Source organism: Bombina bombina, chromosome 6 (assembly GCF_027579735.1).
Source record: "Bombina bombina isolate aBomBom1 chromosome 6, aBomBom1.pri, whole genome shotgun sequence".
NCBI classification, from domain to species: domain Eukaryota; kingdom Metazoa; phylum Chordata; class Amphibia; order Anura; family Bombinatoridae; genus Bombina; species Bombina bombina.
In genome coordinates, this window is record NC_069504.1 from 993,861,880 (window position 1) to 993,885,713 (window position 23,834).

General features: G+C 41.5%; 1 protein-coding gene across 1 annotated transcript in view; it reads left to right on the top strand.

Annotated features, from left to right (window-relative positions):
• G3BP1 (G3BP stress granule assembly factor 1) overlaps window positions 1–23,834 on the top strand; it is a 148,644-nt gene that overhangs the window by 119,094 nt on the left and 5,716 nt on the right. Inside the window, exon 4 of the mRNA XM_053719654.1 lies at window positions 21,305–21,478. Within this exon, the coding sequence (XP_053575629.1) occupies window positions 21,305–21,478 (174 nt within the window). The remainder of the gene's footprint in view (window positions 1–21,304; window positions 21,479–23,834) is intronic.

Below are 23,834 nucleotides of genomic sequence, written 5' to 3' on the forward strand. Positions count from 1 at the left end.
ATACTGCTCTAATGTTTGATTTAGTCGTTCTGTCAAACCGTTAGACTGCGGATGAAAAGCTGTTGTGAATCTGGGGGTGATCTTCAATAGACGACACAATTCCCTCCAGAATCTGGAGGTGAACTGAGTTCCCCTATCTGTAACTATTGAAAGTGGTAGACCATGTAATTTTACAATATGGTTAATGAAACAGGTAGCAGTGGTTGTTGCAGAGGGTATCTTCTTAAGTGGAATGAAATGTCCCATACGAGTAAGGTGATCAACGACTACAAGGATACAGGTATAATTCTTCGAAGGTGGTAACTCTACAATGAAATCCATTGATATCATATGCCAAGGAGTGTCAGGTATTGGCAGAGGAGTCAACAAACCGAATGGTTTATGCGAAGGTCGTTTGGTTCGGGAACAAACTTGGCAGTCAGTGATATGGCTACAAATATCTTGTTTCATTTTCGGCCACCAATATTCTCTATTCAATAACTCATGGGTTTTAGTAATACCCGGATGTCCTGCTAATGGAAGATTATGGAAATGATGGAGTAATTGTTTTCTTAATGTTGGTGGTACATACATAAGTTTGTGATAATGATATAAACCAGTCTTTGAATCTTTAGTACAGATTGAAGGTATTGTGGAATCTTTGAGTTGAGCATGTAGTAGATCAGAATGGAATGAGGTAATAGAGGCTAAGAATCTGTGAGTGGGTATGATATTTTGAGCCTCTTCCTTTTCAGGTACATTCTGAAAAGTTCTGGATAGAGAGTCTGAGTGTTTTTTGATCCTGGACGGTAGTGGATGAGAAAGTTAAAGCGATCTAGAAAAAGGGACCATCGGACCTGACGTGAAGATAAGGTTTTGTTTTTCTTTAGATACTGTAGATTCTTGTGATCTGTAAGTACTAAAAAAGGTTTGGATGTGCCTTCAAGAATATGCCTCCAATGTTCCATGGCAACTTTAATTGCCAAAAGTTCTAGGTCACCCACAGAGTAATTCCTTTCTGCTGGAGTCGGGAATAAAAGGCAACAGGATGGTTAACTTGTGATCCAATGCGTCGTTGAGACAAAATTGCCCCAACACCAACATTTGAGGCATCAACTTCTAAGGTAAAATCTGCATCTGGATCAGGAAGCTGTAAGATGGGAGCTGAAGTAAAACATTTTTTCAGATGTTCGAAAGCTTCTTGTGCTTCAGTAGTCCAACAAAATTTAATTTTTCCTGTCAATTTAGTTAAGGGTTGAACTATGGAAGAATATCCCTGAATAAATCTTCTGTAAAAATTGGACAAACCAAGAAACTTTTGGAGAGATTTTAAATTGGTAGGGACAGGCCAATCCAAAACAACCTTTATTTTGTCAGGATCCATTTCTATGCCAGTTGGGGAGATGATGTAACCCAGAAATTTGATTGTCTTTACATGGAATTGACATTTCTCTAATTTAGCATAAAGATGATGCTCTCTTAACCTCATTAAAACCCATCGTACGTGTTTGATATGATCAGTTATGTTCTTAGAATAAATTAAAATGTCAGCTAGATATATCACTACGCAGATATCTAATAAATCCTTGAATATCTCATTTATAAAAAACTGAAAAGTTGCTGGAGCATTTGTCAAGCCAAAAGGCATGACATTGTACTGATATAAGCCATAACGAGTTTTAAAAGCTGTTTTCCACTCATCCCCTTTCCTTATGCGTATGAGATTATACGCACCTTTCAAATCTAGTTTGGTAAAGATTTGAGCATCAGTTAATCTTTCTAAGAGTTCAGGGATGAGTGGAAGTGGGTAGCGATTTTTTACTGTAATTTCATTTAAACCTCTGTAATCTATAATAGGACGTATAGTACCATCTTTATTGGTCACAAAAAACATTCCAGCTGCTGCTGGAGAAGTGGAAGTGGATATAAACCCTTTTCTTAAATTTTCATCGAGATATTCTCTAAGGTATTGTAATTCTTTATTAGACATAGGATATATTTTACCAAAAGGTATGGTGGTATTAGGTTTAGTGTCTATAGGACAATCGAATGGCCTGTGTGGTGGTAGATTTTCTGCCTCTTTAAGATTAAACACATCTGAAAACTCAAGGTATTCTGGGGGTAATTGAGGTTGTATGTGGTTTATAGAGATTGTAGGGTAGCAAGTATTGGTACAGTACTGAGATGTATATTGTATATTATTGGTTACCCAATCAATACTTGGATTATGCAGCTGCAACCAAGGGTATCCTAAAATGATAGGATGGATAGAGTTAGGTAGTATATCGAATGTGATATATTCAGTATGTCCATTACCTGTAGTAGTGAGTAGTGGAATAGTGTGGTGTGTTATTGGACCTTTTAAATGAGTGGAACCATCAATAACTTTGACAAGAATAGGGAATTGCTTTAACACTCTGGGTATTTTATTTTTTGTAACATAAGTTTGATCCATGAACATGCCAAACGCCCCTGAATCAATCATGGCCTCATTCAGCAGAAGATGTTGATCCCACTGCAAAGACAATGAAATGGTTAAGTGTGATATCATTTTAGAATTAATTTGAGGGTTAACTATCAATATCTTACCCCTCTTCTGGCGTATTAAAGTTGGACAAGTGGACACTGTGTGGTCTTTGTTTCCACAGTACATACAAAGATTTAAACTTCTTCTTCTTTGTTTTTCTTCATATGTTAGAGGACCCTTAATTGTGCCAATTTCCATAGGTACAGGACTTGAAGATGGTTGTTGTACATGTGGTTGATGGTACTTCTTTGGATATGGTTCAGGTGGTACCTTTTCAGCACGGCGTTCCCTGAATCTCCTATCCATTGAAATAGAGATCTTTATGAGAGACTCAAGTGTGTCTGGGAACTCAATACGAGATAACTCATCTTTCAAATGTTCTGATAGTCCCAGACGAAACTGGTTGCGTAGAGAGACTGAGTTCCACTGAGACTCCGTAGCCCACAGTTGAAACTCAGCGACGTAGTCCTCAACTGGCCGTTTGCCCTGCTTAAGTGTTCTTAAGTTATTTTCAGCAGTGAGTTGGGTGTTGCGGTCCTCATACAATAAAGCCATTGCGTTAAAGAAATCTTCCAGTGAACCTAAAATGGGATCATTAGTCTCAAAAAATTTGTCAGCCCATAATCTGGGTTCCCCACTTAAATATGAGATCACAGTACATACTTTTACTCTATCAGAATAATATGTTTTAGGTTTCATAGAGAACATGAGTAAGCATGCATTGCGAAATTCACGGAAGCGAGTGCGTACACCAGCAAACACACTTGGTGGGTTAATCTTTGGTTCAGGGTGTTCAGCTGCCTTTTGTGTAATAAAGTCATTCATAATACTTTTCAAAGTGTTGTTTTCATTTTTTAACTCTGTTAAACCCTGAGCTAATATCTCCACCTTTTGATTTAAACTGGTTATTTCATTTGCCATTGCTGCAGGATCCATGTTTAAGAGTAACTTTATATATTTTTAAGGCTTGATTATTCTGTCATGTCTCCAGGTAAATAAAAAATAGATGTGTAGCTTTTTCCAATATTTAACAAATATAGCTTTGAATAAGTTAAACTCATGGAATAAAGCAACTTAATATTAGTAATTGAAAATGATTTGTGTAAATAATAAATAATACAGAGTGGAAAATCTGAGGAGAAAGATTCTTAAAGTAAACTCACTATTATTAAATATTATTAAATATTTGTCTTACAAGAGACAAGATGTATTAATGACAAAAAATAATACACTCTGTGCGCACAAGAGAAAAATAGGAGACAAAATGGTGAGCAAAAAGATAGAAAAATATGTATCCACTATTTATGAGATGAAAACTTGAATTAACAAAATATACTTTGTAAGTTACAAGATGATCTTACTTGAGGCAAAAACAGTTTATGAGCTGAGGAAGTTTGTACCTGATCGGAGACTGAAATGTATCGAAGACACAGCTGGGAAGCAGCGTTAATGATTACGCAGCGTTCACTGAACAGGTCAGAGAGGAGAAGGCTGCAAGATGCGAGTGCTGTACGGCTCCTGTGATACAGCGTGTGAGATGACGTCACAGATTCAGGCTGTAGATTACGGCAAGGGATAAATACCTTGGAGAAGTAAGTTTTGGAAGATATAATCACTTGAGATACACTTTGAAAGTGAAAACTTGATCCAACGTAGATGATTCTCAAAATTTAGTTAAAGGCTTGAAAAAGTAGAAACGGAGGAACAGGAAGTTCTTCAGAAACACAACTTCAATAATCAAGCATTAAACAGGTGTGTCTGATATCCTTTTATAGGTGAATAGTAAAGGTGGACAAAGGGATTTAAGGTGGAATCATGACAGGATCCTATAGGGGGCAGACTTCATTCTTCGCCCAGGCGTGGGCAAGAGATGCCCAGGATCCCTGGGCATTGGAAATTATACCCCAGAGATATCTTCTGGATTTCAAAGCTTTCCCCCCCAAAAAAGGGGAGTTTTTGCCTTTCACATTTATCTGCAAACCAGATAAAGAAAGAGACATTCTTGCATTGTGTACGTGACCCATTCAGTTCCAATAGAGGAACAGGGACACAGTTTTCCTCAAATCGGTTTGTGGTTCCCAAGGAAAGGAAACCTTCAGACCTATTTTGGATCTAAAAGATCTTAAACAAATTCTTTAGAATTCTATCATTTAAGATGGAAACTATTCGTACCATCTTAACTATGATCCAGGAGAGTCAATAGAGGACTACAATGGATTTGAAGGATGCTTATCCTCACATTACGATGCATAAAGATCACCATCGGTTTTTCAGGTTTGCCTTTCTAGACAGGCATTACCAGTTTGTAGCTCTTTCCTTTGGGTTAACTACAGCCCCTAGAATCTTTATGGAGGTTCTGGGGTCACTTTGGCGGTCCTTAGGCCGCGGGGCATAGAAGTGGCCCCTTATTTAGACGACATCCTGATACAGGCGTCAAACATCCAAGTTGCCAAGTCTCATACAGACGTAGTACTGGCATTTCTGAGATCGCATGGGTGGAAAGTGAACAAGGAAAGAGTTCTCTATCCCCAATATCAAGGGTTTCCCTCCTAGGGATTCTGATAGATTTTGTAGAAATTAAAATTTACCTGACTGAGTCCAGGTTGTCAAAGTTTCTAAATTTCTGCCGTGTTCTTCATTCCATCCGCGCCCTTTGGTGGCTCAGTACATGAATGTAATCGGCTTAATGGTAGCGGCAAGGGACATAGTACCGTTTGCACGCCTACATTTCAGACCACTGCAACTATGCATGCTCAGCCAGAGGAACGGGGATTACACAGATTTGTTCTCCTGTTAAATCCGGACCAAGAAACCAGAGATTCTCTTCTCTGGTGACTATCTCGGGTCCATCTGTCCAAGGGTATGACCTTCCGCAGGTCAGATGGGACAATTGTTACAACAGATGCCAGCCTTTTAGGTTGGGATACAGTCTGGAACTCCCTGAAGGCTCAGGGATAGTGGACTCAGGAGGAGACCCCCCTCCTAATGAATATTCTGGAACTGGGAGCGATATTCCATGCTCTTCAGACTTGGCCTCAGTTAGCAACTCTGAGGTACATCATATTTCAGTCGGACAATATCACGACTGTGGCTTACATCAACCATCAAGGGGGAACAGAAGTTCCCTAGCAATGTTAGAAGTCTTAAAATAATTCACTGGACAGAGACTCACTCTTGTCTAAAAGCTATCCCTATCCCAGGTGTTGAGAACTGGGAGGCAGATTTTCTAAGTCGTCAGACTTTTCATCCGGGGGAGTGGGAATTCCCTCCGGAGGGGTTTGCACAAGATCAAGCAGGAGAGTGCTTTGGTGCTTTTGACAGCGCCTGCGTGGCCACGCAGGACCTGGTATGCAGATCTGGTGGACATGTCATCCTTTCCACCACGGTCTCTGCTTCTGAGACGGGACCCTCTACCTCAGGGTCTTTTCAACCATCTAAATATAACTAATCTGAGATGGACTGCCTGGAGACAGAACGCTTGATGTTATCAAAGCATGGCTTCTCCGAGTCAGTAATTGATACCTTAATACAGGCATAAAAGCCTGTCTCTAGGAAAATTTAACATAAGATATGGTGTAAATATCTTATTGTTATGAATCCAAGGGTTACTCATGGAGTAAAGTCTGGATTCCCAGGATATTATCTTTTCTCCAAGATGATTTTGCACCTTGGCTTTTCCTTTCTCTTCCTAACTTCGGTCGAATGACTGGAGTGGGAGGGAAGGGAGGAGCTATTTATACAGCTTTGCTGTGGTGCTCTTTGCCCCCTCCTGCTGACCAGGAGGCGTAATCCCACAAGTGAGGATGAAATCCGTGGACTCATCGTGTCTAAAATGAAACAAATTTATCAGGTAAGCCTAAATGTGTGTGTTTTTTTTTTTTAATTTATTTTTTTTTGTTTTTTTTTAAAAACCTATGAAAACGTATTTAAAGGGACATTCCAGTCAAAATTTAAATGCACATAGATTAATTACCTCTTTAAATAGAAACATATTTCCAATATACATGTATTAGCAAAAATGCTTCTAGTAGAAGTTATCACTGTTTTAGTGTTAACATTTTTCTCTGCATGTTCATGTGAAGCATAGCTAGATATTGTCACTGCACCCACATTTTAAATAATGCAGCTGCTCAGATCATCACTGGGGCTTGTATCATGTCGGCAATTAACAAACTGAGTCATTACCAGATGGTGCAAGTGCTGTGTTTAAAATGCTGGTACACGGTGCATACTTAAATACACTTTTAAAACCGCTATAGCTTTTATTAGAAGCATTTTTGCTAATGGATGTATATTACAAAATTGTTTCTGTTCAATACCAAAATGCACCCATGTGGTTTCCAATTTTTTCTGGAATATCCCTTTAAGTGGACAACCTAAGGTATTGATCCAGGCCCGTTTTGGTATATTTGATTTCACTATTTGGCTGTAGTCTTGAGATCCCTCCTCCCCCGTGTAACTGGCAGCCATATGTTTTTTTTTTCTTTCCTTTTTTTGTTTTTAAATCTAGTTATTATATATATATATATATATATATATATATATATATATATATATATATATATATATATATATATATATATATAATGTATTTATGTATATATATATTTTTTTTTTAACAGTGTAAGGATCCCCCTCCAAGTGATTTTCTGTAGCATAGGGTCATCTCTCGCTTTCTCCTGCATAACATATTTTCTCTTGTTAAGTGTAGTCAGTCCACGGGTCATCCATTACTTATGGAATATATCTCTTCCTAACAGGAAGCTGCAAGAGGATCACCCAAGCAGAGCTGCTATATAGCTCCTCCCCTCACATGTCATATTCAGTCATTCTCTTGCAGCCTAACTAAAGATAGGTCGCTGTGAGAGGTCTGTGGTGTTTTTTAACTTAGTTTATTTCTACAATCAAAAGTTTGTTATTTTAAATGGCACCGGAGTGTGCTGTTTGTTCTCAGGCAGCATTAGAAGAAGAATCTGCCTGCGTTTTCTATGATCTTAGCAGACGTAACTAAGATCCACTGGCTGTTCTCATCTGAGGAGTGAGGTAACTTCAGAAAAGGGGAATAGCATGCAGGGCCCCCCTGCAAATGAGGTATGTGCAGTAAATTATTTTTCGGAGGAATGGAATTGACTGAGAAAATACTGCTGATACCAATGTAAAGTAAGTTCAGCCTTAAATGCAGTGATAGCGACTGGTATTAGGCTGATGAGTGTGTGTACACTGAATGTATTTTTCTAAGGAATGGAATTGACTCTGAAAATACTGTTAATACTGAAATAATGTATGAGCCTTAACTGCAGTAAAAGCGACTGGTAGCAGGCTTATTAATAACAATTCATAACTTTTCAAATGTATGTTTAAAACGTTTACTGGCATGTTAATCGTTTTTTGTGAGGTACTTGGTGATAAAACTTATTGGGGCATGATTTTTACCACATGGCCATCTTTGTTTTCTGCATAGAAACAGTTATCTGAGCTTCCCCACTGTTGTAATATGAGTGGGAGGGGCCTATTTTAGCGCTTTTTTGCGCAGTAAAAATTCAGTCACAATCTGTCTACTTCATCTTCCATGATCCAGATCGTCTCTAGAGAGCTCAGGGGTCTTCAAAATTCATTTTGAGGGAGGTAATCAGTCACAGCAGACCTGTGACAGTGTGTTTTGACTGTGATAAAAACGTTAATTATTCAATTGTTATCCGTTTTTGGGTATTAAGGGGTTAATCATCCATTTGCTGGTGGGTGCAATCCTTTGCTAACTTAATACATTTACTGTGAAAAATTGGTTGCTATAACTATTTTGGTTCATTGTTATTTCAACTGTGACAGCTTTTTGTGCTTCTTAAAGGCACAGTAGCGTTTTTTATATTGCTTGTAAATTTATTTAGAAAAGTATTTCCAAGCTTGCTAGTCTCATTGCTAGTCTGTTTAAACATGTCTGACACAGATGAATCTCTTTGTTCACTATGTTTAAAGGCCAATGTGGAGCCCAATAGAAATTTGTGTATTAATTGCATTGATGTTACTTTAAATAAAAGTCAATCTTTACATGTAAAGAAATTATCACCAGACAACGAGGGGGAAGTTATGCCGACTAACTCTCCTCACGTGTAAGTACCTTCGCCTCCCGCTCAGGAGGTGCGTGATTTTGTGGCGCCAAGTACATCAGGGAGGCCCTTACAAATCACTTTGCAAGACATGGCTACTGTTATGACAGAAGTATTATCTAAATTGCCAGAATTAAGAGGCAATCGCGATAGCTCTGGGTTAAGGACAGAGCGCGCGGATGAGGTGAGAGCCATGTCAGATACTGCGTCACAGTTTGCAGAACATGAAGACGGAGAGCTTCATTCTGTCGGTGACGGATCTGATCCAGGGAGACTGGATTCAGAGATTTCTAATTTTAAATTTAAGCTTGAGAACCTCCGCATATTGCTAGGGGAGGTATTAGTGGCTCTGAATGATTGTAACACGGTTGCAATTCCAGAAAAATTATGTAGGTTGGATAGATACTATGCGGTACCGGTGTGTACTGGCGTGTTTCCTATACCTAAAAGGCTTACAGAGATTATTAGCAAGGAGTGGGATAGACCTGGTGTGCCTTTTTCCCCTCCTCCCATATTTAGGAAAATGTTTCCTATAGACGCCACCACACGAGACTTATGGCAGACGGTCCCTAAGGTGGAGGGAGCAGTTTCTACTTTAGCTAAGCGTACCACTATCCCGGTGGAGGATAGTTGTGCCTTTTCAGATCCAATGGATAAGAAATTAGAGGGTTACCTTAAGAAAATGTTTGTTCAACAAGGTTTTATCTTACAGCCCCTTGCATGCATTGCGCCTGTCACTGCTGCGGCGGCATTCTGGTTTGAGTCTCTGGAAGAGGCCATTCGCACAGCTCCATTGGATGAAATTATGAACAAGCTTAAAGCACTTAAGCTAGCTAACGCATTTGTTTCTGATGCCGTTGTACATTTAACCAAACTTACGGCTAAGAACTCCGGATTCGCCATCCAAGCTCGCAGAGCGCTATGGCTTAAATCCTGGTCAGCTGACGTGACTTCTAAATCCAAATTGCTCAATATTCCTTTCAAAGGGCAGACTTTATTCGGGCCCGGCTTGAAAGAAATTATAGCTGACATTACGGGAGGTAAGGGCCATGCTCTACCTCAGGACAGGGCCAAATCAAAGGCCAAACAGTCTAATTTTCATGCCTTTCGTAACTTCAAGGCAGGAGCAGCATCAACTTCCTCCGCTCCAAAACAGGAAGGAGCTGTTGCTCGTTACAGGCAGGGCTGGAAAGTTAACCAGTCCTGGAACAAGGGCAAACAGGCCAAGAAACCTGCTGCTGCCCCTAAGACAGCATGAAGTGAGGGCCCCCTATCCGGAAACGGATCTAGTGGGGGGGCAGACTTCCTTCTCTCTTCGCCCAGGCTTGGGCAAGAGATGTCCAGGATCCCTGGGCGTTGGAGATCATATCTCGGGGATATCTCCTGGACTTCAAAACTTCTCCTCCACGAGGGAGATTTCATCTTTCAAGGTTATCAGCAAACCAAATAAAGAAAGAGGCGTTTCTACGCTGTGTACAAGACCTCTTACTAATGGGTGTGATCCACCCAGTTCCGCGGACGGAACACGGGCAAGGATTCTATTCAAATCTATTTGTGGTTCCCAAGAAAGAGGGAACCTTCAGACCAATCTTGGACTTAAAAATCCTAAACAAATTCCTAAGAGTTCCATCATTCAAAATGGAAACTATTCGAACCATCCTTCCCATGATCCAAGAGGGTCAGTACATGACCACAGTGGACTTAAAGGATGCCTACCTTCACATACCGATTCACAAGGATCATTATCGGTACCTAAGATTTGCTTTCCTAGACAGGCATTACCAGTTTGTAGCTCTTCCCTTCGGATTAGCTACGGCTCCAAGAATCTTTACAAAAGTTCTGGGCTCACTTCTGGCGGTACTAAGACCGTGAGGCATAGCGGTGACTCCGTACCTAGACGACATTCTGATACAAGCGTCAAGTTTTCAAACTGCCAAGTCTCATACAGAGATAGTTCTGGCATTTCTGAGGTCGCATGGGTGGAAGGTGAACGTGGAAAAGAGTTCTCTATTACCACTTACAAGGGTTCCCTTTCTAGGGACTCTTATAGATTCTGTAGAGATGAAAATGTACCTGACAGAGGCCAGGTTATCAAAACTTCTAAATGCTTGCCGTGTCCTTCATTCCATTCCACACCCGTCAGTAGCTCAGTGCATGGAAGTAATCGGCTTAATGGTAGCGGCAATGGACATAGTACCATTTGCGCGCCTGCATCTCAGACCGCTGCAATTGTGCATGCTAAGTCAGTGGAACGGGGATTACTCAGATTTGTCCCCCCTACTAAATCTGGATCAAGAGACCAGAGATTCTCTTCTATGGTGGCTTTCTCGGCCACATCTGTCCAAGGGGATGACCTTTTGCAGGCCAGATTGGACGATTGTAACAACAGACGCCAGCCTTCTAGGCTGGGGCGCAGGCTGGAACTCCCTGAAGGCTCAGGGATTATGGACTCAGGAGGAGAAACTCCTCCCAATAAATATTCTGGAATTAAGAGCAATATTCAATGCTCTCCTAGCTTGGCCTCAGTTAGCAACTCTGAGGTTCATCAGATTTCAGTCGGACAACATCACTACTGTGGCTTACATCAACCATCAAGGGGGAACCAGAAGTTCCCTAGCGATGTTGGAAGTCTCAAAGATAATTCGCTGGGCAGAGTCTCACTCTTGCCACCTGTCAGTGATTTACATCCCAGGCGTGGAGAACTGGGAGGCGGATTTTCTAAGTCGCCAGACTTTTCATCCGGGGGAGTGGGAACTTCATCCGGAGGTCTTTGCTCAACTGATTCATCGTTGGGGCAAACCAGATCTGGATCTCATGGCGTCTCGCCAGAACGCCAAACTTCCTTGTTACGGATCCAGGTCCAGGGACCCGGGAGCGGTGCTCATAGATGCTCTGACAGCCCCTTGGGTCTTCAACATGGCTTATGTGTTTCCACCATTCCCGATGCTTCCTCGTTTGATTGCCAAGATCAAACAGGAGAGAGCTTCGGTGATTCTGATAACGCCTGCGTGGCCAAGCAGGACCTGGTATGCAGACCTAGTGGACATGTCGTCCTGTCCACCGTGGTCTCTGCCTCTGAGACAGGACCTTCTAATTCAGGGTCCTTTCAACCATCCAAATCTAATTTCTCTGAGGCTGACTGCATGGAGATTGAACGCTTGATTCTATCAAAGCGTGGCTTCTCGGAGTCGGTTATTGATACCTTAATACAGGCTAGGAAGCCTGTTACCAGAAAAATTTACCATAAGATATGGCGTAAATATTTATATTGGTGCGAATCCAAGAGTTACTTATGGAGTAAGGTTAGGATTCCTAGGATATTGTCCTTTCTACAAGAGGGTTTAGAAAAGGGCTTATCTGCTAGTTCGTTAAAGGGACAGATTTCTGCTCTGTCTATTCTTCTACACAAACGTCTGGCTTAAATTCCAGACGTTCAGGCTTTTTGTCAGGCTTTAGCTAGGATTAAGCCTGTGTTTAAGACTGTTGCTCCGCCGTGGAGCTTAAACTTAGTTCTTAACGTTCTTCAAGGCGTTCCATTTGAACCCCTTCATTCCATTGATATCAAGCTGTTATCCTGGAAGGTTCTGTTTTTGATGGCTATTTCCTCGGCTCGAAGAGTCTCTGAGTTATCTGCCTTACATTGTGATTCTCCTTATCTGATTTTTCATTCAGACAAGGTAGTTCTGCGTACTAAACCTGGGTTCTTAACTAAGGTAGTCACTAACAGGAATATCAATCAAGAGATTGTTGTTCCATCACTGTGTCCTAACCCTTCTTCAAAGAAGGAACGACTTTTGCATAATCTGGACGTAGTCCGTGCCCTGAAGTTCTATTTGCAGGCAACTAAAGATTTTCGTCAAACTTCTTCCCTGTTTGTCGTTTACTCTGGACAGAGAAGAGGTCAAAAGGCTTCGGCTACCTCTCTCTCTTTTTGGCTTCGTAGCATAATACGTTTAGCCTATGAGACTGCTGGACAGCAGCCTCCTGAAAGGATTACAGCTCATTCTACTAGAGCTGTGGCTTCCACCTGGGCCTTTAAAAATGAGGCCTCTGTTGAACAGATTTGCAAGGCTGCAACTTGGTCTTCACTTCACACTTTTTCAAAATTTTACAAATTTGACACTTTTGCTTCTTCGGAGGCTATTTTTGGGAGAAAGGTACTTCAGGCAGTGGTTCCTTCTGTTTAATGTTCCTGCCTTGTCCCTCCCTTCATCCGTGTACTTTAGCTTTGGTATTGGTATTCCATAAGTAATGGATGACCCGTGGACTGACTACACTTAACAAGAGAAAACATAATTTATGCTTACCTGATAAATTTATTTCTCTTGTAGTGTAGTCAGTCCACGACCCGCCCTGTCTTTAAGGCAGATCTAAATTTTAATTAAACTCCAGTCACCACTGCACCCTATGGTTTCTCCTTTCTCGTCTGCTTTTGTCGAATGACTGAATATGACATGTGAGGGGAGGAGCTATATAGCAGCTCTGCTTGGGTGATCCTCTTGCAGCTTCCTGTTAGGAAGAGATATATTCCATAAGTAATGGATGACCCGTGGACTGACTACACTACAAGAGAAATAAATTTATCAGGTAAGCATAAATTATGTTTTTTTCTGTATTGTAGGGAACACCTACAATCCGTACTCCCTTAACATATGAAGGCAGATGCCTTTTGCCTCTTGGTTGCGGCTCCCGCTGTCAACGGGGAATGCAACACATGCCTCTGTGCTGGACGTAGGTTAGGTACTATGTCAACATAGTATGCTGGGCAAAGTACTGTGTGAGATAGTACCTACATCCATTTGTTGCAAATGGTTAAATTAGGCAGTTACACTAAAGCACCAGCTCAATTGCATGGTAATGATTAACTGGAGAATAAAGCAATTTTTTAGTGTTAGAAAATATTGCAGATGTTGGAAATGTCATTGCAAATTAGCTTCAGATAACAAAAAATGTTAAATTTTTAAAATCTCTCTTGAATAAGTGTGTTCCTTTAGCTCCTGGTCTAACATCACATAATTTATGAGGAAAAAGATTAGTAAATTAAAGGTGCATTCCTCACAAGAATATCTTTACATTCAAGAGTGTCAGCTTTGCAGACCGGGAAAGGCTATGGAGGGGATTGAAAAAAAAAAAAAAAATCCCAGAAAGCTAGTAAATTAATCAATGTGCTTCTGCTTTGTATTTGATTGTTCTTTTCAAACAGCACTTTACGCTGGCTGCACTGTGTTAAGGAAATTGCATTTTGAAGAGCACAGCCTGATGTGGCGCAGTGCTGCAAAGCAAAAGCGCTAACAGTTCCTGCATGTGTCCCATTTTTTTCTGCAGGCATGCTGCATATTTTATGATGACATATCAGATCACTGCATGTTCTGGATTGGGGGTTTACACCCTTAAGTTTTTGCCCCGCCAACTTTTTTCTACTACAACTTCTCTGTAGTAGCTATCGACACCACATTTTTAGTCTTATTCATTCATAGACCTCTAAATTTGTAAGCTTTTTGGTGCCTAAGACAACTCGTCCTGTATCAATTTGTATTTATAATTACAATTTTAAGGTTTCTTTTAAAAAGTGTAGGTTCTTTATTGTTTGACTGTGTCACTCATTGTGGTGTTTATTGTTCTTATATGCAGTGGAATATGGTTGTCATTACTAAATAATAATAGTTTTGTGACTTTCTCCAAAGCTTGACAATTTGTCGATTAGCATTCTGCTCTTTCACTTTAGGGGTCTGTAATAGGCAAATATACATAATAAATGTATACTTTTATTGTGGTTATGTCTGGATTTAAGATATGATAGTGTCTGCTTTATGTGCCTAATATTGTTAGATCTTAAAGAATCTTTTATATGAACTTAAAGGGACACTGAACCCAAAAAATTTTTCTTTCGTGATTGAGATAGAGCATGACATTTCTCCAACATAGGTGTGTCCGGTCCACGGCGTCATCCTTACTTGTGGGATATTCTCTTCCCCAACAGGAAATGGCAAAGAGCCCAGCAAAGCTGGTCACATGATCCCTCCTAGGCTCCGCCTACCCCAGTCATTCTCTTTGCCGTTGTACAGGCAACATCTCCACGGAGATGGCTTAGAGTTTTTTAGTGTTTAACTGTAGTTTTTATTATTCAATCAAGAGTTTGTTATTTTAAAATAGTGCTGGTATGTACTATTTACTCAGAAACAGAAAAGAGATGAAGATTTCTGTTTGTATGAGGAAAATGATTTTAGCAACCGTTACTAAAATCCATGGCTGTTCCACACAGGACTGTTGAGAGCAATTAACTTCAGTTGGGGGAACAGTGAGCAGTCTCTTACTGCTTGAGGTATGACACATTCTAACAAGACGATGTAATGCTGGAAGCTGTCATTTTCCCTATGGGATCCGGTAAGCCATGTTTATTAAGATAGTAAATAAGGGCTTCACAAGGGCTTATTAAGACTGTAGACTTTTTCTGGGCTAAATCGATTCATTATTAACACATATTTAGCCTTGAGGAATCATTTAATCTGGGTATTTTGATAAGATTATATCGGCAGGCACTGTTTTAGACACCTTATTCTTTAGGGGCTTTCCCAAATCATAGGCAGAGCCTCATTTTCGCGCCGGTGTTGCGCACTTGTTTTTGAGAGGCATGACATGCAGTCGCATGTGTGAGGAGCTCTGATACTTAGAAAAGACTTTCTGAAGGCGTCATTTGGTATCGTATTCCCCTTTGGGCTTGGTTGGGTCTCAGCAAAGCAGATACCAGGGACTGTAAAGGGGTTAAAGTTAAAAACGGCTCCGGTTCCGTTATTTTAAGCTTCCAAATTTGGTGTGCAATACTTTTAAGGCTTTAAGACACTGTGGTGAAATTTTGGTGAATTTTGAACAATTCCTTCCTATTTTTTCGCAATTGCAGTAATAAAGTGTGTTCAGTTTAAAATTTAAAGTGACAGTAACGGTTTTATTTTAAAACGTTTTTTGTACTTTGTTATCAAGTTTATGCCTGTTTAACATGTCTGAACTACCAGATAGACTGTGTTCTGAATGTGGGGAAGCCAGAGTTCCTTCTCATTTAAATAAATGTGATTTATGTGACAATGACAATGATGCCCAAGATGATTCCTCAAGTGAGGGGAGTAAGCATGGTACTGCATCATCCCCTCCTTCGTCTACACGAGTCTTGCCCACTCAGGAGGCCCCTAGTACATCTAGCGCGCCAATACTCCTTACTATGCAACAATTAACGGCTGTAATGGATAATTCTGTCAAAAACATTTTAGCCAAAATGAACACTTATCAGCGTAAGCGCGACTGCTCTGTTTTAGATACTGAAGAGCATGACGACGCTGATCATAATGGTTCTGAAGGGCCCCTAAACCAGTCTGATGGGGCCAGGGAGGTTTTGTCTGAGGGAGAAATTACTGATTCAGGGAACATTTCTCAACAAGCTGAACCTGATGTGATTACGTTTAAATTTAAGTTGGAACATCTCCGCATTCTGCTTAAGGAGGTATTATCCACTCTGGATGATTGTGACAAGTTGGTCATCCCAGAGAAACTATGTAAAATGGACAAGTTCCTAGAGGTCCCGGGGCTCCCAGAAGCTTTTCCTATACCCAAGCGGGTGGCGGACATTGTAAATAAAGAATGGGAAAGGCCCGGTATTCCTTTCGTCCCTCCCCCCATATTTAAAAAATTGTTTCCTATGGTCGACCCCAGAAAGGACTTATGGCAGACAGTCCCCAAGGTCGAGGGAGCGGTTTCCACCTTAAACAAACGCACCACTATACCCATAGAAGATAGTTGTGCTTTCAAAGATCCTATGGATAAAAAATTAGAAGGTTTACTTAAAAAGATGTTTGTTCAGCAGGGTTACCTTCTACAACCAATTTCATGCATTGTCCCTGTCGCTACAGCCGCGTGTTTCTGGTTCGATGAGCTGGTAAAGGCGGTCGATAGTGATTCTCCTCCTTATGAGGAGATTATGGACAGAATCAATGCTCTCAAATTGGCTAATTCTTTCACCTTAGACGCCACTTTGCAATTGGCTAGGTTAGCGGCTAAGAATTCTGGGTTTGCTATTGTGGCGCGCAGAGCGCTTTGGTTGAAATCTTGGTCAGCTGATGCGTCTTCCAAGAACAAGCTACTTAACATTCCTTTCAAGGGGAAAACGCTGTTTGGCCCTGACTTGAAAGAGATTATCTCTGATATCACTGGGGGTAAGGGCCACGCCCTTCCTCAGGATCGGCCTTTCAAGGCCAAAAATAAACCTAATTTTCGTCCCTTTCGTAGAAACGGACCAGCCCAAAGTGCTACGTCCTCTAAGCAAGAGGGTAATACTTCTCAAGCCAAGCCAGCTTGGAGACCAATGCAAGGCTGGAACAAGGGAAAGCAGGCCAAGAAACCTGCCACTGCTACCAAGACAGCATGAAATATTGGCCCCCGATCCGGGACCGGATCTGGTGGGGGGCAGACTCTCTCTCTTCGCTCAGGCTTGGGCAAGAGATGTTCTGGATCCTTGGGCGCTAGAAATAGTCTCCCAAGGTTATTTTCTGGAGTTCAAGGGGCTTCCCCCAAGGGGGAGGTTCCACAGGTCTCAGTTGTCTTCAGACCACATAAAAAGACAGGCATTCTTACATTGTGTAGAAGACCTGTTAAAAATGGGAGTGATTCATCCTGTTCCATTAGGAGAACAAGGGATGGGGTTCTACTCCAATCTGTTCATAGTTCCCAAAAAAGAGGGAACGTTCAGACCAATCTTAGATCTCAAGATCTTAAACAAGTTTCTCAAGGTTCCATCGTTCAAGATGGAAACCATTCGAACAATTCTTCCTTCCATCCAGGAAGGTCAATTCATGACCACGGTGGATTTAAAGGATGCGTATCTACATATTCCTATCCACAAGGAACATCATCGGTTCCTAAGGTTCGCATTCCTGGACAAGCATTACCAGTTCGTGGCGCTTCCTTTCGGATTAGCCACTGCTCCAAGGATTTTCACAAAGGTACTAGGGTCCCTTCTAGCTGTGCTAAGACCAAGGGGCATTGCCGTAGTACCTTACTTGGACGACATTCTGATTCAAGCGTCGTCCCTTCCTCAAGCAAAGGCTCACACGGACATTGTCCTGGCCTTTCTCAGATCTCACGGATGGAAAGTGAACGTGGAAAAGAGTTCTCTATCTCCGTCAACAAGGGTTCCCTTCTTGGGAACAATAATAGACTCCTTAGAAATGAGGATTTTTCTGACAGAAGCCAGAAAAACAAAACTTCTAGACTCTTGTCGGATACTTCATTCCGTTCCTCTTCCTTCCATAGCGCAGTGCATGGAAGTGATAGGTTTGATGGTAGCGGCAATGGACATAGTTCCTTTTGCGCGCATTCATCTAAGACCATTACAACTGTGCATGCTCAGTCAGTGGAATGGGGACTATACAGACTTGTCTCCGAAGATACAAGTAAATCAGAGGACCAGAGACTCACTCCGTTGGTGGCTGTCCCTGGACAACCTGTCACAAGGGATGACCTTCCGCAGACCAGAGTGGGTCATTGTCACGACCGACGCCAGTCTGATGGGCTGGGGCGCGGTCTGGGGATCCCTGAAAGCTCAGGGTCTTTGGTCTCGGGAAGAATCTCTTCTACCGATAAATATTCTGGAACTGAGAGCGATATTCAATGCTCTCAAAGCTTGGCCTCAGCTAGCGAGGGCCAAGTTCATACGGTTTCAATCAGACAACATGACAACTGTTGCGTACATCAACCATCAGGGGGGAACAAGGAGTTCCCTAGCGATGGAAGAAGTGACCAAAATCATTCTATGGGCGGAGTCTCACTCCTGCCACCTGTCTGCTATCCACATCCCAGGAGTGGAAAATTGGGAAGCGGATTTTCTGAGTCGTCAGACATTGCATCCGGGGGAGTGGGAACTCCATCCAGAAATCTTTGCCCAAGTCACTCAACTGTGGGGCATTCCAGACATGGATCTGATGGCCTCTCGTCAGAACTTCAAAGTTCCTTGCTACGGGTCCAGATCCAGGGATCCCAAGGCGGCTCTAGTGGATGCACTAGTAGCACCTTGGACCTTCAAACTAGCTTATGTGTTCCCGCCGTTTCCTCTCATCCCCAGGCTGGTAGCCAGGATCAATCAGGAGAGGGCGTCGGTGGTCTTGATAGCTCCTGCGTGGCCACGCAGGACTTGGTATGCAGATCTTGTGAATATGTCATCGGCTCCACCATGGAAGCTAACTTTGAGACGAGACCTTCTTGTTCAGGGTCCGTTCGAACATCCGAATCTGGTCTCACTCCAGCTGACTGCTTGGAGATTGAACGCTTGATCTTATCGAAGCGAGGGTTCTCAGATTCTGTTATCGATACTCTTGTTCAGGCCAGAAAGCCTGTAACTAGAAAGATTTACCACAAAATTTGGAAAAAATATATCTGTTGGTGTGAATCTAAAGGATTCCCTTGGGACAAGGTTAAGATTCCTAAGATTCTATCCTTCCTTCAAGAAGGATTGGAAAAAGGATTATCTGCCAGTTCCCTGAAGGGACAGATTTCTGCCTTGTCTGTGTTACTTCACAAAAAGCTGGCAGCTGTGCCAGATGTTCAAGCCTTTGTTCAGGCTCTGGTTAGAATCAAGCCTGTTTACAAACCTTTGACTCCTCCTTGGAGTCTCAACTTAGTTCTTTCGGTTCCTCAGGGGGTTCCGTTTGAACCCTTACATTCCGTTGATATTAAGTTATTATCTTGGAAAGTTTTGTTTTTGGTTGCAATTTCTTCTGCTCGAAGAGTTTCAGAATTATCTGCTCTGCAGTGTTCTCCTCCTTATCTGGTGTTCCATGCAGATAAGGTGGTTTTACGTACTAAACCTGGTTTTCTTCCAAAAGTTGTTTCTAACAAAAACATTAACCAGGAGATTATCGTACCTTCTCTGTGTCCGAAACCAGTTTCGAAGAAGGAACGTTTGTTGCACAATTTGGATGTTGTTCGCGCTCTAAAATTCTATTTAGATGCTACAAAGGATTTTAGACAAACATCTTCCTTGTTTGTTGTTTATTCCGGTAAAAGGAGAGGTCAAAAAGCAACTTCTACCTCTCTCTCTTTTTGGATTAAAAGCATCATCAGATTGGCTTACGAGACTGCCGGACGGCAGCCTCCCGAAAGAATCACAGCTCATTCCACTAGGGCTGTGGCTTCCACATGGGCCTTCAAGAACGAGGCTTCTGTTGATCAGATATGTAGGGCAGCGACTTGGTCTTCACTGCACACTTTTACCAAATTTTACAAGTTTGATACTTTTGCTTCTTCTGAGGCTATTTTTGGGAGAAAGGTTTTGCAAGCCGTGGTGCCTTCCATTTAGGTGACCTGATTTGCTCCCTCCCTTCATCCGTGTCCTAAAGCTTTGGTATTGGTTCCCACAAGTAAGGATGACGCCGTGGACCGGACACACCTTTGTTGGATAAAACAGAATTTATGTTTACCTTAAAATTTACTTTCTCCAACGGTGTGTCGGGCCCACGGCCCGCCCTGGTTTTTTAATCAGGTCTGATATTTTATTTTCTTTAACTACAGTCACCACGGTATCATATGGTTTCTCCTATGCAAATATTCCTCCTTAACGTCGGTCGAATGACTGGGGTAGGCGGAGCCTAGGAGGGATCATGTGACCAGCTTTGCTGGGCTCTTTGCCATTTCCTGTTGGGGAAGAGAATATCCCACAAGTAAGGATGACGCCGTGGACCGGACACACCGTTGGAGAAAGTAATTTATCAGGTAAACATAAATTCTGTTTTTAAGCAACTTTCTCATTTACTCCTATTATCAAATTTTCTTCATTCTCTTGGTATGTTTATTTGAAAAGCAAGAATGTAAGTTTAGATGCCGGCCCATTTTTGGTGAACAACCTGGGTTGTCCTTGCTGATTGGACAGCACCAATAAACAAGTGCTGTCCATGGTCTGAACCAAAAAATTGCTGGCTCTTTAGCTTAGATGCCTTCTTTTTTTAATAAAGATAGCAAGAGAACAAATAAAAATTGAATAGAAGTAAATTAGAAAGTTGTTTAAAATTGCATGCTCTATCTGAATCATGAAAGAAAACATTTGGGTTCAGTGTCCCTTTAAGAAAATTGAAAGGTTGGATTATGAGGTTAGTTTATTTCAAGGTTGTAGGTCATTCCACTGTGGCTATAGCTTCCTTCATTTACAAACCTTTATTAGAATATCCATTTTGCCTTTTTTTGTAAATGTTAGCCAATTTCTTATTAGTATCTTCTTGTTTGAACCATCATGTGCTGCATTGGTAGGAAGGAGTTAATGTCTCAGCCACAATCTAAGGAAGCACATGTACTACCCATACCTTCATAAATGTTGGCTTTCACCTTAATTTAATAGCTATGTAAGTGTGAGTACTTGCCTATTATATTATATTGTATTCTCCCTGTAAAACAGTAACAATCTCAAATTTAGTTAAGATGTTTATTGTTGACTCTCATTAGGTCTAGCAGTCATTTCTAATTTTTTACTTATTTTTAAATTGAAGTGATAAAGCAAATAATTTAGATACAAAATATAATTGTTATGTGAAAGGACTCTAAATGTTATTACCCTTAGTTACATATTTGGTGAACATTCATTGCTCCTCCCTTTTTTTTTTTTGGTAAGATTATAACTGTATACTGCAAAAAAGTTTAAGATGCACTTTTGTTTTCCCCTCAGGATATTCATAAAAAGGTAATGTCCTTAAATTTTAAGGACTGCCGCACAAAGATACGTCATGTAGATGCACATGCTACACTCAATGATGGCGTCGTCGTTCAGGTTATGGGAGAACTGTCAAACAACCGGCAACCTATGCGCAGGTTCATGCAAACGTTTGTTCTGGCACCAGAGGTAAGATCTGTGACAGTTGTGCATAATTTATAGCCCATTTTTGTTGTGTTGCAATAGAATAACATATCAGCCTATATTTGAATGTTTTGAAAACAAATCCACATCCTTCCTTCTTTTATAAGGTGGTGAGAATCCATGATCCATTACTCTTGTGATTAAACTCATAGCCTCTAGGAGGAGGAAAAGATTCCCAAAACTCTTAAGAGTAGTCAGTCCCAAATTTCTGGTAGATGTAAGTTAAGGAATAGAGGTGCTCCAGATTCTTTGTAGAGAGGGGTCCTCAGACAGACAGATTGAGGCCCATTTCTCTTACTTGGTGTATCCAGTCCACGGATTCATCCTTACTTGTGGGATATTCTCAATCCCTACAGGAAGTGGCAAAGAGAGCACACAGCAAAGCTGTCCATATAGCTCCCCTCAGGCTCCGCCCCTCCAGTCATTCTCTTTGCCGCTCTAACAAGTAGCATCTCCATGGGAAGGTAAAGAGTATGTGGTGTTAGATTTGTAGTTTTTATTTCTTCAATCAAGAGTTTATTTTAAAATAGTGCCGGTTTGTACTATTTACTCTGAGGCAGAAAGTGTTGAAGATTTCTGCTGAGAGGAAAAAGATTTTAGCATGTTGTAACTAAAATCCATTGCTGTTCCCACGCAGGACTGTTGAGTACCGGAGAACTTCAGTTGGGGGGAACAGTTTGCAGGCTTAACTGCTTAAGGTATGCTCAGTCATTTTTTTCTAACAAGACCTGGTAATGCTAGAAGACTGACAGAAATCCCCATGTGGGAAGGTAAGCCATTTTCTGAGACTCAGTATAGAAGGATGGCTTAGGTTAAGGGCTTAAATACTGGTAGACACTGTTATGGGCTAAATCGATTACTTTATTAGTGTAATCTCATACAGAATTTCATAAAGATCGGAATGTTTTTTGGTGATTTGGTAAAAAAGTGTGTGCTTTTTATTATTTAAAGGCACAGTAACGTTTTTTCAAAATTTGTTTTTTACTGTATTGTAGGGCTATCTAAGTCTGTCAAACATGTCTGAGTCTTCAGATAGACCTTGTTCTTTATGTTTAAAAGCCATGGCGGTACCCCCATTGCATTTGTGTTTAAAGTGTGCTACAACATCTAAGCATTTTAAAGACCATGCAGTGACACTTAAAAATGTAGCCCAAGATGATTCTTTAACGGAAGGTAACGAGGATAGTCCTTCTTCCTCTCCCCATGTGTCGACACCAGTTACGCCCGCGCAAGCAATGCCTAGTACCTCTAGCGCATTGGCCCCTATTACCTTACAACAATTAGCAGCAGTAATGGATAATTCCCTTGCAGCATTTTTATCCAAACCGCCAGTTTTTCCAAAAAAGCGCGATAGCTCAGTTTTAAATACAGAGGATGAGCAATCAGAAGCTTTGGATGATTTATCTGTAGTACCCTCACAACACTCTGAAGTGGCAGTGAGGTACGGTCTGTCTGAGGGAGAAATTTCTGACACAGGAAAAATTTCTCAGCGGGCAGAGTCAGATTCCTTAGCGATTAAGCTGGAACACCTCCGCGTCCTGCTCAAGGAGGTTTTAGCTACGCTGGATGATTGTGACCCCATGGTGGTACCAGAAAAATTGTGTAAAATGGACAGGTTTTTAGAGGTCCCTGTATACACTGAGGCATTTCCGATCCCTAAGAGGGTGGCGGATATTGTGACTAGGGAGTGGGAGAGACCAGGTGTACCCTTTGTTCCCCCTCCTATCTTTAAGAAAATGTTCCCCATAAACGACCCCAGGCGGGACGCGTGGCAGACGGTTCCTAAGGTAGAGGGAGCTGTTTCAACACTTGCTAAGCGTACAACTATACCAATAGAGGACAGCTGTGCTTGCAAAGATCCTATGGATAAAAAATTGGAAGGTTTGCTGAAGAAAATTTTTGTTCAGCAAGGTTTCCTTCTTCAACCAATTGCCTGCATTATTCCGGTAACTACTGCAGCAGCTTTTTGGTTTGAGGCTCTGGAGGAGTCGCTCCAGAGGGAGACTTCATACGACGAGGTCATGGATAGAATTCATGCTTTAAAGCTGGCTAATTCTTTTATCTCTGATGTCGCTTTCCAGTTAGCTAAGTTAGCGGCGAAAAACTCAGGTTTTGCCATCATGGCGCGAAGAGCGCTTTGGCTCAAATCGTGGTCGGCGGATGTGTCGTCCAAAACGAAACTGTTAAATATTCCTTTCAAGGGGAAAACCGTTTTCGGCCCAGAGCTGAAAGAAATTATTTCGGATATCACTGGGGGAAAGGGCCATGCCCTTCCACAAGATAGGCTGTTTAAGGCCAAAAACAAGGCTAATTTTCGTTCCTTTTGCAACTTCAGGAGCGG